We start from the raw sequence: 18753 nt of genomic DNA, 5'->3' as shown, positions 1-18753 counted from the left end.
TTGCTTATTAGTATACCAGATATGAATTGTATGTATAAATGACTAAAGATAGTGTTTAGAGAAGTTAATTTTTCTGGGGGAGGACCCCTGGACGGGTATTTCCTGAAGGCTATTCCAGACCCCCTGATACCCCCCCCCCCCCCCCAAATGAAGAAGGTCTATCTACGTTTTCTACCTATTTGTTTATACAATTTTATATTATTTATACCATAATCTGATCAGTAAGAGCTTGTTACTTATTCTTTAAAATATTCTACCAGTCACAGGCTACAGAGAAATTTAAAAAATAACCTGTTTATTTAAAATGTTATTATGTAGAGAAATTAAACTGTTACCATTTGCTTGTTTAGGGATATGGAAAGTAAATAAAAATACACATGATAACACTTGAAATATGTATATTTATTCTTAAATACCGTTTTACAAGATGGTAATTACATGAAAGATGGTAGTAGTGATTGATTTCGTTTTGTTACTCAAATCGTCATCAGGCCGAATAACATATGTGCTGATAAGTTTTTTATGGACGGTTTTGATTAAATTTGGAAAATATATTTATTTCATACCGTACTATAGTATTAACATATTAATAAAATGATTTCTTAAGTAGTTTACAGTATTTACAGTATTTACAGTAGTTTACAAATGGAAATTAGCTTAGTCAGCGACAGAGAATGATTATTCATTAGATTTAAATTGATATCCCCGCACACTAATTTTTTAAGTCCCTTTATCATTTCTTAATGCTTATAAAAAACACAATTCACCTCTTTGGCAGGTGAATTATGGTATGTAAAACAAACAACTCTGATGATTTTCTTTACTTTTCCAAATAACTCGATGATTTCCATGGTAATACCTCTTTACAATAAGGTATAAAGCCTGTAAATAAACAATATATCCTATAGTAAAATTATATAATTACTAGCCCAGAGCAACAGAAAGAATTCACAATGTATATGTACATTTTCTAATGAACATACAAAACAATATTTAGTATTGCAATCCAGATCCACATCTTCATTTCGCCGTTTGTTGTAAAGGATTTTTCATTTAATTCAATTATTGCACTTATAAGGTCTCTCCCTTGTATGAACTAATGAATGTGTCTTCGTTTTGTTTTTGGTAGCAAAGGATTTTCTATATGTGGTGCACTTATAAGGTATCTCTCCTGTATGGACCCTTGCAATATGGTTCTTTAAAACAGCATTATATGTAAAGGATATTTCACATTTAGTAAACTTATAAGGTCTCTCCCCTGTATGAACCAATGTATGAGTCTTCATACTGCCTTTGTCTGCAAAGGATTTTCCACATGTAGAGCACTTGTAATCTCTCCTGTATGAACCAATGAATGTGACTTCATATCGCTTTTGGTTGTAAAGGATTTTTTGCATGAAGTGCACCTTTTTAAGGGCTCTCTCCTGTATGGACCAATGAATGTCTCTTCATATTGCGTTTGGTTGCAAAGGTTTTACCACATGTAGAGCACTTGTAAGGTCTATCTACTGTATGAACCAATGTATGTCTCTTCATATCGCGTTTGTTTGTAAACGATTTTCCACATGTAGAGCACTTGTAAGGAACCTCTCTCCTGTATGAACCAATGAATGTCTCTTCATATTATTTTTGTTTGCAAAGGTTTTACCACATGTAGAGCACTTGTAAGGTCTCTCTCCTGTATGAAGCAATAAATGTCTCTTCATATTGCCTTTGTTTGCAAAGGTTTTACCACATGTAGAGCAGTTGTAAGGTCCATCTACTGTATGAACCAATGAATGTCTCTTCATACTGCCTTTATCTGTAAAGGATTTTCCACATGTAGAGCACTTGTAATGTCTCTCTCCTGTATGAACCAATGTATGTGTCTTCATACTGCCTTTATCTGCAAAGGATTTTCCACATGTAGAGCACTTGTAAGGTCTCTCTCCTGTATGAACCAATGTATGTGTCTTCATATTGCCTTTATCTGCAAAGGATTTTCCACAAGTAGAGCACTTATAAGGTCTCTCTCCTGTATGAACCAATAAATGTCTCTTCATATTGCCTTTGTCTGCAAAGGATTTTCCACATGTAGAGCACTTGTAAGGTCTCTCTCCTGTATGAAGCAATGTATGTGTCTTCATATTGCCTTTGTCTGCAAAGGATTTTCCACATGTAGAGCACTTGTAAGGTCTCTCTCCTGTATGAAGCAATAAATGTCTCTTCATATTGCCTTTGTCTGCAAAGGATTTTCCACATGTAGAGCACTTGTAAGGTCTCTCTCCTGTATGAAGCAATGTATGTGTCTTCATATTGACTTTTTCTGCAAAGGATTTCCCACATGTAGAGCACTTGTAAGGTCTCTCTCCTGTATGAATCAATGAATGTGTCTTCATACTGCTTATTTGTGCAAAGGATTTTCCACATGTAGAGCACTTGTAAGGTCTCTCTCCTGTATGAATCAATGAATGTGTCTTCATACTGCTTATTTGTGCAAAGGATTTTCCACATGTAGAGCACTTGTAAGGTCTCTCTCCTGTATGAATCAATGAATGTTCCTTTACTTGATATTGTTTCAAAAACGTTTGTTCACATATTAAACATTTAAAGGGCCGCTCTCCTGTGTGATATAATATATGAACCTTCATTGCGGATAGAGTTGAACAGTATTGCTCACATATTGGACACTTGAAATAGTTGGGAAAATGTTTAGTGTGAGTTAACATTATTACTCTTGCACTTTTTATTTCCATGTAGTTTGTCACATAAATCTAGTAACTAATCAATAAACTCAACAAATCAGAGTGGTTTGTATGTATTTTAAATAGTAACATTGTTTGTAGGATACATGATACCTCTCTCATTCAACATTAAATCTTCTCGTAGTCAAATCTTGCTTTGCCTGTGCTTATTTTCAATATACTTGAGTGATAAGTCTTTTTCTCTCGTCTTTTTGTATTATTTTATTGTATTATATAAATTCTTAAATAAATATATTCTGTTGTTTTGATTCCTTTGAATGTTTCAACCTACAACAAAAATATTCAACATAATTTAAATTCTGGTTTCAAAAAATTAATTACCGCTAGTTAATTTTTTGTAGGGTTATGAAACCGTTTAGAACTGTTCTTCACATATTACATCTCGGATTATCTGGATATGCCTGAACATCGATCTTAATTTGTTTTCATGCGATTAATCCTTTTAGTGCTATGCAACGATATATCTTTCTTTTTAAAAATCTCTAAGGGATATAGAGAGGAAGGTTATTTGAACAAAAAGTAGCATAACAGCAATTGGTGACCTACATGTTCATTGGATACACTAACAACCACTTAGCTAAAAGATTCGCCCAATCCAATGATTCGAGGTGTATGTCTAAGCCAAGGATTATGAACACCTCACTATGGTTCAGTGGTTGTAGTATATCGCTACAAACACACAGGTCACCAATTATTTCCCACACAGGATGGGAATCGAACCCGAGCAGACGAATGCCACTGGCCAAGTGACACACACCCTAGCCTTCTCGGCTATATGTGCTTGAATACTGAGGAGTCAAAAATCTGTTGTACTATTCATGGAATAAATATAGTAAATAAAAATGAAGCAATATACTGTTTATGCACAAGAGGGAAATATTGTACTAATTTCTTACTTAGTTTATTAGTGCAGTGTTGACTGAGGGGGAATTGCAGAGTATTTTGCCTTATATTGTGGTACCACTGATAATTTAAAAATTAGCCTTTAGATAGGTCAGTGGAAGGTCAACACTGGGCTAAGTTTGTTGAGAACTCGTCGACAAGGTACGAAATTATTTTAATTTATTTTATATTTAAGTATTGCTGAAAATTATGTTTTGTAATTCTGTTTTACAGGTCCACTATGTTCTGTCAAAGAAAGATTTTAGTTTTAGTTCTCAATGAATGGCTTATAACGTATTGTGATAGGCCTAATTCAGTTGAGTTCTCAAGCGATTTTACTCTAAATTTTGCTGATTTTATTTTGTTTGAGAAATATTTAAATAAGTGGCTATATTAATTCCTGAATCACTGTAATTATTTGATGTCTGAATGTATTACAAACGATTAATATTTTACTAATGTTTAATAATGTTTAAAGAGTGAATATTTAAATACCTAGTCATGTGTTATTTTCAGGTTAGACCTTGTTTAGACAATTTATTTGTATATTGGGTAATGTTTCAGACAAGATTCAAGGTGTAATAATTGTCTTATGTACTGCCATGGCGAGGTGTTAACAAGTATGAGTAGTAGTAAGAACAGCCCAGGTCTGCCTAACCACTGATTGAATTGCAGTGTTTTGTAAAAGTAAGATCCACCCATTTATTTTGTTTTGGAGTAGAATATAGCCAACTATTATTTAAAGTATTTTATCCTTGAAGAAAGAAATTATTTTGTTATAATATGTTTTGAATTTAAGTTCATGTGAATAAATAGCAATATCATTGGAATGATTGGGATTTATGCACACTACCTGACTACCACTAAAGGTGGTATTGAAGGTATTCCGCTAGAGTAAATAAAAGAAAGCAAGTTGAATGCTTTTCAACTTTATTAAAAAAATGGTAAGGTACCGGTAAGCAGAACTATTTCAAGATTGTCTCCTTTTATTTAAGAGGTCCAAATTGGTACTTTAGGTAAGCCTTTCCCACAAAACTCTGCCACAAACAGATAAACTTCCCACACACGACCTAGCGAGAGAGATATTTTGATTTAACAGTTAAGAGTCCTTGGAGGCTAGCGGCCATTTTGGATGATTTCAAACAGCTGCTGAAAAGTTATTTATTGTCCAAAAGTATTTTTTCAAACATAAAAAAAATATAATTTAAATATCTAGTATACTGCGAGATTTAATATTTTTGTTTGAATTGTTCTTCAATGGAGTTCAAGGAAGCTAACAGGCATCTTTGATTTGCCCGCCATAAGAGCAATGTTAATTTTGTTAATTTCAAACAGCTGCTGATGAGTTATTTAGTCAAATGTTTTTTATAAGTGATTGTAATTTAAATATCTAGTTTACTGTGAGATTAGAAATTTTATTTGTAGGCCTAGTTATTTAATTGTTATATGAGTTAGAACGTCTAGGCTCCAAGGACTTTTAAGACCATACATTGATCGGCCATAACAGTCCAGCACAGTAAAAATATCCCTGCTTCCATTATGGAAATAATAAGTTACATAATAATAAACACTTATATTCTGCACCTAAATAATACTATCAAAGATTTTACAAAAAAGATTGGAGGAGTATACATCAAATATAATAGGTGAACATCAAGCAGGCTTCACAAGAGGTAGATCAACTACCGATCAAATATTCATACTGAAGGAGGCAATTGCCAAATACTATGAATTCAATAAAACCTTTCTCTGCCTTTTTATCGATTTCTCCAAAGCATATTAGTAGAAGATGACTCTGGAAGATTATGGAAAAGTATGGAATACCCCAAAAATTAATAAACTTATCAAAATCAAGCATATCAGAATCTAGGTGTAAGGTTAAGATAAATGGCGAAATATTATAGGGATATAATATTAATAATATAATAAGCCTTACAAATTCGTCTGTAAACCATGTTAACTTAATACTTTAATACTTTCAATGAAATGGCGACCATACAAAGTAGGTATTTTAAGCCAAGTATGAATGGAGATGAGTGGCGCGATCTTGTAGTCTTGTTAGTGACTAAAGGCCGACTTATTCCTTGGACACAGCTGTTTATTAATAGCTCATACAGCTAATGGCAACTAAGTGACCTTCAGTTTTTAGTGGAATCCGAACCACATTTTAGCCTTGGTAACTTATATACGAATTGGTCTAATTGTACTGCGGGTAGTCGTAGCATTCACTCGTGCGGACATTTATCCACACCAGGGAGTATCGCATCCACAGTGCATGCCTATTTAAATATCCACGATTCGTAATCTCCTAGTAGCTGGATTACAGGATGACACCACCCTTCCCAGTTATGAAACTAGGCTAGCCAATGATAGCCTAAAGTTGGATCTTTTACACCAAAGCCTATTTAAACGCAACAAGTGCTCGGGATTGAATGTATATAGGCCTAATCGTTGACTAACCTAATTTGTGAAACAACATTGTCACATTGTTTTAGTTTAAATGTTTAAGTCTTAATCATTAGTTGTCACTATTAGCATGTTGGGCTCACAGGTGTGAGTGCAGTTGGGTGGCAAAGTGGCAGTAAAGAACAAAAAGTTCACACTGCTCCTGTGAGGCTGTGAACGAGTACAAACCATTAAGGCCGGTTTAAACACACTACCTACGATGAAAAACAATGACTTTTCTGCAACAACAAATCGTTTAAACAACAAGACATTTTATCTTGTTGGTGTTGGAGTCGTGGATTAAAAGGTTGGTGCAAAACGCCATAAATTTTTTGAGGTTGTACTGACTGTTTGGTGTGTGTAAACGGCTGTCAGACAAATCGACACCTGTTCCAGCCTATAGGACTTTAGTTTTTTATATTCGCTTCATGCAGTGTTATGTGAAGATTACTTTGTGCAGTTGGACTGATTTTAGTCTTCTTTGTGTTTGTTGTTCTGGGTGCCTTAAGTTACTGGTATCAATGTGCAATTTGGTTTTAATAAGAAAACAGTCAGACCTCTGTCAAGCTTCTCGTGAGTTTCTCTCAGAGCTAATTTTGGCTGCACTTTACTTTAGGTCCTACACTCATTCGAATGAAAATATCGATCAATATTATTTTCATATTAACCCTCTATCTGGCGCTGGTCGATTTTCGACCACTAAAACGTGAGTTCTCAGTGGCGCTGGTCTATTATAGACCAAGAGGACATGGGTCGGGTTTTTCTATTATTAAAATATGAAAGCCGTTTTAAAACACAATAAATCTGATACCATTAGAAAGATGAGATTCTGAGGATTCATTTTCATGCATAAAACATTATTGAGTGAGTATTATGTAACAAGAAACATAGTTTGAAAAACTAGAGAGTTCAAAATAGATTTTGGTGGTGGAAAGTTTTGGTCACCTGACTACAAAAACAGCTGTTTTTGGTGATTGTCAATTGAATTGTATACAATATTAGTCAATTGAATTGTATACAATATTATTAGTACATATTCTGGAACTAAAATAAATTCCCTACAATTCCCTCTGAATCTATAAGGTTGATTGTAAAAATTTTATTTGTTTTTAAAAATGTCATAAAAACTATGTTTTTGTAAAAAAATCTTCAAAATTTTACATTTCAACGTAAATTTCTCTGAAATTTTAGAATTCAACTAAATATAACTATATATTTTCAAAAAGATCATTTATTACCTATTATACAGTATCATTTTATTTTTTCTTGATGAATTCTATTAATTCCTACGTGACTAAAAGAAATTTGGTAGTTTTTCAAAAAAGAAAATATGTATGTAGAATTTATTTTTTTATAATTTTATTTTTATGAGTATTTAAATACCCCCGCCGCAGCAAACCTGCAGACTAAGCGAATTTCCATTTGACTGATTGGATTTACACTGAAATGTCTACTTAAAAATATAACATTTATTCCCTATTTAAATATAATTATTTTAACAAGTACTTAGGTTTGCTGCATCAGGGAGGGTAAAACTGTTTTTTTTTTTTGTAAAATTTTAATAGTTAGTAAGAAATAAAAACATTTTCCAAATTTGATCAAAATATGTTCATAAACAAGCAAACTACAACAGTTTACTTATTCTCCATAAGAATAACATGGGAATTTTAAATTTACTATTTTTTAGAAATTTCTCCGTAACCATTAGGCGCATAATAACGCTTCAATATTCTAAATTATTTGTTTTTTTAAGCTCTACAAAATGGTTTGGAAAGAAATTGCTAAATTTTATGTTTTTTGGGTCAAAAATGGGAAAAACCTATTTTTACCCCATAAAACCCCCCGTAAACCCCCGTTCCCATGGTCCGATCATGCTGGATCGCGAACTCGTTCGAATAAACGTAGGTTTACACGTTTGTACCAAATTTCATCAAAATCGGATCATTTTTGCTCGAGTTATCGTGCTGACGGACATATATATATATATATATATATATATATGAATTTGAACGGATGGTGTTTTTGGCCTCTAGGGACCTCAAAACGAAAAAAAAAATCGGTCTCGTGTCCAGGTCTTACCATGAGTACTACGGTAATAGCTTATTCCCTATATGGGAAATTCGCTAAAAAAAACATTGGTATTTCTACGTAGGGAACCATATTTCACGCAACCTTTACATTTAGATAAAATGTGTAAAAAAATTATTTTGTAGTTTTCTTGTGGGTTTCTTTTGAAATTTCAAATTTGCATAATCCAAAAATTTGCAAACCTTTTGCTACTACGCCTAAACGCATTGCTAAGAAAAAAATATTTTTATATTATTATATTCTAAATTTATCACTGAAACAGTATATATATATATGTGTGTACTTATATTCACAAATAAATGTTCTGTGGCAAAATATATGATACCACTACAAAAGCGCCAAAATATACCCGCCACTGGTAAATAAAATGACCGCCAGATCTAGGGTTAAGTTATTTATGGCTACACTTTACTTGACGTCCTACACTCATTCGATTGTTTTTTCGATTCGATATTTTCATTCGATTGTTTCATTCGATATATCGTTTGGTTAGTTAGGTTAGGTTAACCTTACCTAACTAAACAAACGATATATCGAATGAAGCAATCAATTAATCGATATATCGATCGATATTTTCATTCGAATGAGTGTAGGACGTCTAGTAGTCCTAGTGTTAGTGTAGTAAAGTGCAGCCTAATATATTATTTCGATATTATCTATGGCTGCACTTTACTTGACATCCTACACTCATTTGAATGAAAATATCGATCGATATATTGATTGCTTCATTCGATATATCGTTTGGTTAGTTAGGTAAGGTTAACCTAACCTAACTAACCAAACAATATATCAAATGAAAATATCAAATCGAAAAAAAAAATCGAATGAGTGTAGGACGTCAAGTAAAGTGCAGCCTTATTTATTTTCATTCAAATGAGTTTAGGACCTAAAGTAAAGTGCAGCCCTAATTTTAAACTTGATACAAGAGCTTCTTGTGCTTAAGGTTTTCTTTTCGTTTTCACACTTGTTGAAAGGCTTAACACATAATATAAGTTTACATAGACCAGTAGTCTACCACAATAAGTAGCCTAACTCATCTACCGGTACCTATTAAGTTAAGGTTAATACAATTAACTTATAGACTAGAGTACAAATAATATGGAAAACCTCAAATTAATGTCGATGCGGAGATGTTTCAAAATACGGAATATCTAACTAGCAGCACGGCTCAATCAATATCCGGCAAGATTTTGCGATTTGTTGTTGCAGACAAGTCGAATTATCTAGGTACACTAAGTTAGGCCTAATATAAATAAACAATAAACCCACCTTAAGGTTATTATGCCCTCCTCCCAATTAACACGATCTGTTTACGTTTACCTTTCATTGAGTAGCTTTTTACTTGTTTTAAAATGTTAAATGTTTTGTTAACTCGTTATCTTCGAAAGCACCACCATAGATAGGTCTAGGTTAGGTTTAGTTTAAAAGTGACCTACCCTACACGAGACCTTACCGTCAGACCGTCACCGCCCACCACCGCGCCGTGCAGAACGCATAACACCGTGCTTAGCCGAACTGATCGTGGGAAATTGTTATCTCTATCACTGTCGCTGTAAAAACGTGTCGTTTGTAGGTTAAATTTAAATTAATTTTAACTGTCATAACCTAACCAAACTAACCAAACTTGCTGATAATGAAAATTTTGAATGAAAGAAAGTTTACTAAAAACAAAAATAGCTCTGTTCATGAAATAAAATTATAAATGTCTCAAAATCAATTATATAATTTTTTAAATATAAAATTTAACTATCATAACCTAACCAAACCAACCAAACTTGCTGATAATGAAAAAATCGAGTCAAAAAGTTAATGCCTCCTGTGGGTTTCGAACCGGCTACCTCCAAAACATCAGCCCGGTGCGCTATCCACTAGACCACCGAGACACACGGCTAGGGCTAATGACAGTATCGTTGCGGTAATGGTGTTCGCTCGAGCAGTGGTGGACGGTGGCGGTCTGTCGGCAAGGGTTAATTACCCAACCACCTACCACCTTGACCGACGGTACCCAGTCAGTCACGGTCACGGTATTTTTCTAGTAATCGTATTCGTGGTACCCACCCACCACCGTAGTCGACAGTCGTTCGTTCGTAGACTTCGTTTCGTTTCGTAGTCGTTCGTAGTTGAGTTCACTCCACTCCACTCCACTGCTTCACTGGCACTCACTCAGTTCGGGCGTTCCGTTCCGATTTTTTTTCCGCTGTCCCGGCACAGCGCCATGGTGGGGGGTTTTAGTCCTCCAGGGAAGGTTTCGTTGTTTTGTACAGAATTATTATTAAAATACCCCCACCGCAGCAAACCTGCCGTCTAAGCGAATTTCCATTTGGCTGAATTGATTTTCAATTGATCAAATTTAAATAACATTAGGTTTAACGAGTACCTAGGTTTGCTGCTACAAGGAATCTAATAAAGTGTGTGTTTTAAGTAAAATAATTATTGCTTAGTATTAGCATAGATAAAACATACTCCCTTAGTCTAAAACTTGTGTTGGTTAGTCTATGGTATTAGTATGTTTTATCTATGGTATTAATGAATATATTTGCCAAGTTTGATCAAAAGATATCCATAAACCAGCAAACTACAACATTTTACAATATTCTATATAAGAATAACATGAGAATTTTAAATTTACAATTTTTTTTTTAGTTTTCTCCGTAATCAATAAACGTACAACAACACTTTGATATACTGAATTGTTTGTTTTTTAAGCTCTTTAAGAAGGTTAAGAGAAAAATTGGGAAATTTTGTGTTTTGAGGGTCAAAAGTGAGAAAACCCAATTTTTACCCCATAAAACCCTGTTCCCATAGTCCGATCATGCTGGATCGTGAACTCATTCAAGTTTATCCCGCCTTAATTAAGCCGGGGTTTCCTAGGCGCGGAATCGGCGAGCGGAGAGAGGAACGCGGAGAGCGGACTCCACTTGTCTAAAGCACGGGTCACACTATAGTCCTCGCCACCCTAAGTTGAGGCAGCCAAAGGCCGCACGGTGTATATCTAGTGCGGCCTTTGGCTGCCTCAACTTAGGGTGGCGAGGACTATAGGCTGTTCACCAGCCGCTGGTGGTCAGCAGCTGGCACCAGCATCACCGGTTCACCAATCCAGGCTGAGTCAGCTCAGTGTCAGCTGCGAATTTTGTGGTCACATTAAGCTGACAGCCGCGGCTTCTTTCAATTCGCCGCTGATACCAGCCTAGTGTGACCCGTGCTTTAGGCAATTTAATGTTACTATTTTCCTAGAAGCGGAGCGGAATGCCATGTTAATTTCAATTCCGCTCTCCGCGTTCCTCTCTCCGCTAGCCCCGCTAGCCGACTCCGCGCCTAGGAAAACCCAGCTTTACACTTTCAATAGTTATTTGTGTAACTAGTGGTGAAAGTGGCACTTTGCTGCACACGAGAGCAATGTTTACGAATGATCTCGAGCGCAGCAAAGGCCTTTTTCACTCGTGTTACACATTATATTTTTCCTACAGTCACTATAAAACATAAATAATTAGTCTTTCAAACACTATACAACACGTTTTTAGGTTCAGCTAGCAACACAATTACACAAATGGTGCCCTGGAGAAAGTAGTACCCGTGGTCCGTATCACTCCGCTATTTTTCCTCGGCAAGAAATGTGCTTCATCTTTTGAGAATATAGTTCCGTATGTTTTTGTAATTTGAAGTGGTTTCCGCGCCTAAAAAAAATGCTTTAAAGGTATTTTCTTGTTTATTAAGACCGTAGGAATGTTTTAAAAACGTTTAAAAGAAAAGTCCAGAAAGTTCAGAAATACCAAAACTATAAACACGAAATGACAGGTTAAATCGTAGTTATAATAGTCAATCAGCTGTTCATAGTATTATTATCTTTAAGTGTTGCCAACCTATTTCCAAGCGTACACGGATTACGTGCATAATAAAACCACGCTGTTTTGTGTTGTTTGGTTGGAATCCTGATGTGCGGCAAAGTATAAACCGTGCGGCAAAGTATAAACCGTACGGCAAAGTATAAATATGCAGCAATTAGCAGCTTTCTGTACTATAAACAGTACAGGGAAGCCAACTTTGTCGGATGACTGTAGGAAAACCAAATTTCATCAGAATCGGATAAAAATTACTCAAGTTATCGTGTTCGGACCGCTAGACGAGACTACAAAAAAAGGAACTAAAAAAGACAAATACCAAACCAAACTAATCCTACCAAAGAAGAAAGAAATAAAGAATAAGAATACACATACACTTTAACTAACACATTAATCAAAATCAAAATGGAGGCGTGAAGAATCAAAGAATGCAATGAAGACGGTTCTTTATGTTTTTACTTTTTGTGCCTGTGCTCGTACTTCAAAACCATCATGTTGCTTTATTATTTAGTCGTTATTACAATTTAAATTAAAGTAGTCCTTAATCTTGATCATAGAATTTAAATTAGATTGTAGGCCTACTGTCATCCTCGAAATGGAAGTATAAGTTAACATAACTTAAGTGCTGTATACAAAGGTGGCCAAACAGGAGTTAGCCTGTACCTACCAAGTGCGTAAGCACAAATTTTCTTGTTTTTCGTGATGCCGGATTCCGCTGAAAATAATGTTGCTTGTCGAATATGCATGAACCCTAAAGACCAATATGTATCTTTATTTCTCAATGACCTGTCAAGGAAAGTTATGGAACTAGCTGATGTTCAGGTAAGTTTTTGGTTGAGCCTAGGCCTTGACGTAGCCTAAGATTACCCTCTAGGCTATAAGCATAACTATTATTTATTGACTTGTTTGGTCCGCGAAGCGGGAGTTCTAATCCCGCCGAAACTTGGCACCATTGGAGCGGATAGGGACGTTGCGATAGGCCTACTAGCCTAACTTATTGCTATCGGTCTCTGTATTGAATCAAGTGATACTTTATTGGGGTTAGAATATCAAGTGGGGCCAAAAACAACTTAATGAATATATTGTTTGATAGCCTAAGATGAAGTTATTTCATTCAATAATTTAAGGTAGGCCTACGGTAAATCCACCAAACTTTTTCCACTAACTAAAAATCTGACATTTAATCTTCAACAGTACCGGTAAGCCTACCGTAAATATTGAGTAAGGTTACCCATTGTTGTTACTCTATGGATGTTTAATCTATGTCTCAGCATTTAGCTACGGTAAGTTTTTTGGCGGAAAAAGCAACGACCGTTAGGCCAAATAAAACCGGCAGTTGTAAGTAGATCGTCAGATCCATCTACACGTCTCGCTAGTTTGGCCGCTAACTGTTATGCCTGATATTATTTCTGCTAAGAACCGAAGGTAAGTGCCCTAATGATAAAATGTGTAGGCCTAGTTAACCCTAGCAGTGGCCAATGGTCCTGGCGGGACCATTTCACCGTGCACCCTTAGAATGGCCATGGTCCCGCCGAGACCATTTATGTCCAAACATTTTTTAACGCTAAAAACTAATTGATAACTATCTCTAAAGTGGATAATTCATATACCATTCGAAAGATGACATTCTAAACTTTCATTTTATTATATAAACGAACCTTCTAGCGTCAATATGTCAACGTAATTGCAATTTAAATTTGAATGAAAATTTACGCGCGAATCTACTTCCACTTGTAGTGTTGCGTACGGTAAGCGCTAAACACATAAAGTTTAGAAAATCATAGCTAGGTTAGTTTGTTCCCTATCTGGATGCGAGTTATACCACTAGATAGCAGTAGGGTTGCTGAATATTTTGGCATAGATTATTTTATCAATACCTACATTGATAGCAAAGAACATATATGATTTTTAGAAAACACGTAATTTTACAAAAATTAACAAATGGCCAATGGTCCCGCAAGGACCATTTCTAAAGTCGAAATATATATATAATGGAATATTTATAACTATTCAAATATAATATCCTTTTGTAGCGTAGGAAACGTAGAATAATTTAGTGTTGAGAAATGGCAGCCCTGCTCACTGTAATTTCCGTGTTCTGTCAGCAACAAAAGAAAATTGCCATCTGACCAAGTTACTCTGTTTGTTTTGTGCGGATCAGCTGACTCGTTTTGAAAGTAAATATTGATCGGCGAATATCTTGGGAATCATGGGGAATCATTCTCATTTCGGATATTGTAGTTATGTAGTGTTTTTTGTTAGTAATGTCTATGTGTTTTAGGCCTAACAGTAGGCCTAATCTTTATGCATGAATATAAACTGGAAAGTCTAATATCTGAATTTCTTTGTACATAAACGGTAAATTTTTAGTTTTTTTGTATCATAAACGGGTAATAAAAAATTTGTTACTGCCTACAATGTGACATATTTGTATTCCTTAGTTTATAACTTACAAGAATATGTGTACTATATTATTATCACTAATTACCTTACATGAGTTATCTTATCTCCTAGTTACTAATTATTCGTCTCACGTGACAAACCTTGCGATTTTTCGTATTTTCTTACATAACTCATGTAAATAAAAATATTTCCCCCATGTGTTATACATTTATATAAAGAAAATTGAATGTACTATAACATTGTTATAATTTGTTTGGCCTACAAAAATCTGTAAAAAAATTTTACAAAAATGTCTTTGAATTTTTTTCTATGTAAACGGTAAATTTTTGGCTTTTTGTATTATAAACGGGTAATCAACATTTTTTTACTGCCTACAATGTGACATATTTGTATTCCTTAGTTTATGACCTACAAGAATATGTGTACTGTATTATTATCACTAATTACCTTACATGAGTTATCTCCGAGTTACCAATTACTCGTCTTATGCGACAAAATTTGATTTTTCTTCATTTTCTTACATATAACATTTGTAAAAAAAATATTTCCCCCATGTGTTATACATTTCTATGTAGGGAATTGAGTTTACTACAAAATGTATATAATGGTTTTGGTCTAAAAATTATACTGTAATAATAACAAGACTTTACTTTTGAAATTTCAATCAGAATTTTTGAATTTTTTATGATTTTTTTTTATTTTGCAAAAAAGTTACCAACTCAGATTCAGTTTTTATTTATATATTCAGATTCTCCTGCTTTTTCTGAATAAAATGAATAGGCCTACAAACATTGATAGGTTGAGTCCATATTTGTAATTTTGACAGATTTTTTAAAAAATGTCTGCAAAATCGCCAAAGTGGGTTGGCCATTCCCCACTTCTAACATTGGCCCCTGCTAGGGTTAACTGTTAAAAGTACCGGTAACATGGTTAAGTTAATGTTTTTCAGTACCATACTTAATACTTTATATAGGCCCTATATCAGGCCTAATCGTATAAAACAAAGTAAAACCAAAACTGAACATTTCTAACATACTAATAAAATACTTTTTTAAGTGTCCGGATTTTAGCACGAAAGTCCTCGAGTCATGGGCGGCCAAAATTTAGTCTTTACCTATCAGCTAAATTGGAATAGGCTATATCACTTATTCTCAACCTTATTCATTATAATTCTCTAGGCTAACTTTGTTGATTTATAATAAGATAGATATGTCTGATATCATAACTAAAAATCATCTCGCTGATCTGATTTATCAATCCTACAAAAATTAATCCTAATGTGATGAATTAAAGTTTTAAAGTACCTACCATTTATTTCAATTATGAACTTCTTTGCAGGTCATGCCTTCAACACCACTGCCGCCGAAGAGACGACGATATAAGGAAGATACTTCTTATGGTAATTGAAGCCATAAAGAACGGGAAATCTGTCCGCACAGCGGCAAAAGAATTTGGCGTGCCCCAGATGACGCTCCATGACAAGATTTTGGGGAAAACGGCGGAACTTTGCTCTTTAGGGGGGGGGGGGGGGGGGAATCAATGCTCAGCCCAGAATAAGAAAATCGTCTAGTTAACTGGGTGAGAGACTTGGCTAAGGCTAAGTTTCCTGTTAATAAGGAACATCTTCTAGCCAGTTCTGACAAACTTTTTGCAGAGCTCAACAGCCAATACCTTTTGCGATAAAGCTCCAGGAGAGAGGTGGTTGGCCCTCTTCCTTAAGAGGCATCCGGACATAAGCTTGAGAGCACCCCAAGCTGTCGTAGCATCAAGAGGGAACATAACAGAAAACCAAATATCAGCATGGTTTGACGAAGTTAGTGAATATCTGGATGCTAAAGGCCTGATGGATGCCATAAAAACACCTAGCAGGGTGTATAATGCTGATAAAACAGCATTTCATCGAAGCCCTAAAGGTGGCAAAGTTCTTGTAGCAAAAGGAGCGCAAACCGTTTACAAAAGGACAGGAAACGACGAGAAGGAATGTGCAACGGTATTGGTTACAGCCAATGCAGCAGGACAAGTTCGGCCACCTATGCTTGTATATTCTCAAATCAAATCAAATCAAATCGTTAATTAAGCCAGAATTAACAAAATATTGTACAATTTGTATTGGCTAAGTCATCATTACAACTATTTACTATTCTGTACAGAGAATGCCACCAGCCATTCCCAAAACCATTCCACCAACCTGGAGCTTCTTGGGAAAAACACGACTCTGGCTGAATGATGCAAGCCTTTTTCGAATACATCTTGAATGTTTTCCACCCATGATTGATCACCAACCAAATTCAGCTCCCTTTCATTTTATTAATTGACAGGCATACATCTCACATCACTTTCCACCTCAGTGAGTTCTGTCGGAAGAACTCGATAGAACTGATTGCCCTATATCCGAATGTGATTCACATCCTCCAACCTATGGATGTGGCGGTGTTCCACCCTCTCAAGACATCATGGAAGAAGAGGGTTGATCAGTGGAGGATTGAGAACAGTGGGGGAAAAATGAAGATTGAAGAATTTGCACCAATCCTCCAAGAGGTGCTGGACTCAAGCACAACTGAAATAGTGGGTGAAACCATAGCCTTTTCTGGTACACAAGGCCGCAGCGAGCGAGAACTGCCAACGTCGCATCTGAGTCTTAGTGCATGATTGCATTACCATTACAATGAATGGAGGAGTCCCGTACAGACTTATTTATTCACGCTTTAGGATCTACTACATTAAATAATTAGTTATAACATTGAACTTGTTACTACATCATGCCAGATCTGTCGTAAATAATATTGTGCCTGGGTGCAAGAGTAATTACGAAAGCTCAATTAAAACTGAAGGATACATTCAGTGTTTTATTATGATTCCAAATGATCCGCCGCTTAAGCAACAATGGCTTCATGCTATTCTTCGGTCAGATTGGATACCTTCAAACAATTCTCGTGTTTGTGTGAAACATTTTCACAAAAATTACCTTATTTTTGTAAAAAAATATAAGAATAAAGACAATTAAATTAAGAGTGAGGTTGGGTTGGGTTAGGTTAGGTTAGGTTATATTAGCTAAGCTGAGCCTGACTTAATATAAAATGGATTCAGTAAATAACTTCCATGCTGCAATATGCCTTAGGCCTATAGAAAATAAATAGTTTTACTAGGCTAAGCATGGAATCTCTTACTGTTGGGGTTTCCTTATTATAATATAATTAATTAGTTGCTGATACATGAAAGCACTATAGCACGTTTTTTGCTTTAAGACACTGTGAGATTAAGCACTATTAGTACATTAGTTAGCAGACGTTGAGGATTAAGGTGAGGGCAGTCATGTTATTATTAAAGTGGAAGTGGCATAGACTCTATTTCTTGAAATTTACGAGAATAAATTCCATTTTAGCAAATTTTCCATATAGGGAATAAGCTATTACCGTAGTACTCATGGTAAGACCTGGACCCGGGACCGATTCAATTTTTCGTTTTGAGGTCCCTAGAGGCCAAAAACACCTCTCGGCAATGTGAACAATACGCTAAACTCTACAGGATGTCTCGTAACAAAATGTTTGCTTGTATCTTTAATTTCGACAATAAGTTCTGTACGGTATTGTATTACGTTAGATTTGGAAGAATTTGTATTGGCTCTTCCCTACAACCATAATTTATTCTACTGAAAATATTTGACTTTACCGTGTTTTAGGTTAAGAAAGTGTAGTTTATTTTGTAAAATGTATTCATGGCTTAAGAATAATAATTCAATATAATTCCGAATGATAAGCACATCATTTTTTTTACCTTGTAGGGATTGCCCGTTTTAACCGACCTTTTGAGTCATCTAACCTAGGTTTGTTATGTACTGTAAGTCCCTCGGCAACATCCAATCAGGAGGCAGAGCTAGCAGCCTCACTTATAGCTTTTATTAGCACATTGGTTTAACCCTTTGAGTGCCATGCAACGAGATATCGTTTTGCACAACACATTTGAAAAATACTTCACAACGATATATTGTCGTCGGTAGTCTTACCGAAAAATACATTTCAACGATATATCTGGCCGGCGCTACTTTCGATCATGTGAGTTTTAATGGGCATATTGGTTGACTTGGTTGTTATTTTAAAACAACGATGATTTGAATCGATTTCTCATACGATCAAGGCATGATATATCGTTCCTTGGCACTTTTGGGATGAAAATTTATACTTTTACTGATTTTTATTCTTGCGCACTAAGCTTCGTCCCTATGGAAAGCCTGGCACTTTTCGGACATACCCAGTAAAAAAACTCTGGCATCCTTCGTAAAGTACCAAAATGAATTTCTAGCACCCAAAGGGTTAAATGGACTAGATCGGCAGGAAGTGGGTGGTACTGAAATG

General features: G+C 35.2%; 2 protein-coding genes across 9 annotated transcripts in view; one reads left to right on the top strand and one right to left on the bottom strand.

Moving 5' to 3' along the window:
• LOC128994088 (zinc finger protein 708-like) overlaps positions 1 to 9562 on the bottom strand; it is a 38056-nt gene extending 28494 nt beyond the window's left edge. For 3 of the 4 annotated variants that reach the window (XM_054418334.1, XM_054418333.1, XM_054418335.1), the window contains exons 1-2: positions 9429 to 9562; positions 2838 to 3011 (exon numbers count right to left, since the gene is read on the bottom strand). The gene's annotated coding sequence lies outside the window, so the exon portion shown is untranslated. The remainder of the gene's footprint in view (positions 1 to 2837; positions 3012 to 9428) is intronic. The other variant, XM_054418336.1, reaches the window with a different exon arrangement.
• A 2852-nt stretch (positions 9563 to 12414) lies between these two features.
• LOC128995951 (zinc finger protein 37-like) overlaps positions 12415 to 18753 on the top strand; it is a 59542-nt gene continuing 53203 nt past the window's right edge. For all 5 annotated transcript variants that reach the window (XM_054421023.1, XM_054421021.1, XM_054421024.1 and 2 more), the window contains exon 1: positions 12415 to 12820. In XM_054421023.1, the coding sequence (XP_054276998.1) occupies positions 12701 to 12820 (120 nt within the window). In that variant the 5' untranslated portion in view covers positions 12415 to 12700. The remainder of the gene's footprint in view (positions 12821 to 18753) is intronic.

The sequence above is a fragment of the Macrosteles quadrilineatus genome, unplaced genomic scaffold, assembly GCF_028750875.1.
Source record: "Macrosteles quadrilineatus isolate MER2022 unplaced genomic scaffold, UCM_ALF_1.0 Scaffold_5__1_contigs__length_97177068, whole genome shotgun sequence".
Lineage (NCBI taxonomy): Eukaryota > Metazoa > Arthropoda > Insecta > Hemiptera > Cicadellidae > Macrosteles > Macrosteles quadrilineatus.
The sequence above is the reverse complement of the archived record's forward strand: the minus strand, read 5'-3'. Positions and strand labels throughout refer to the sequence as shown.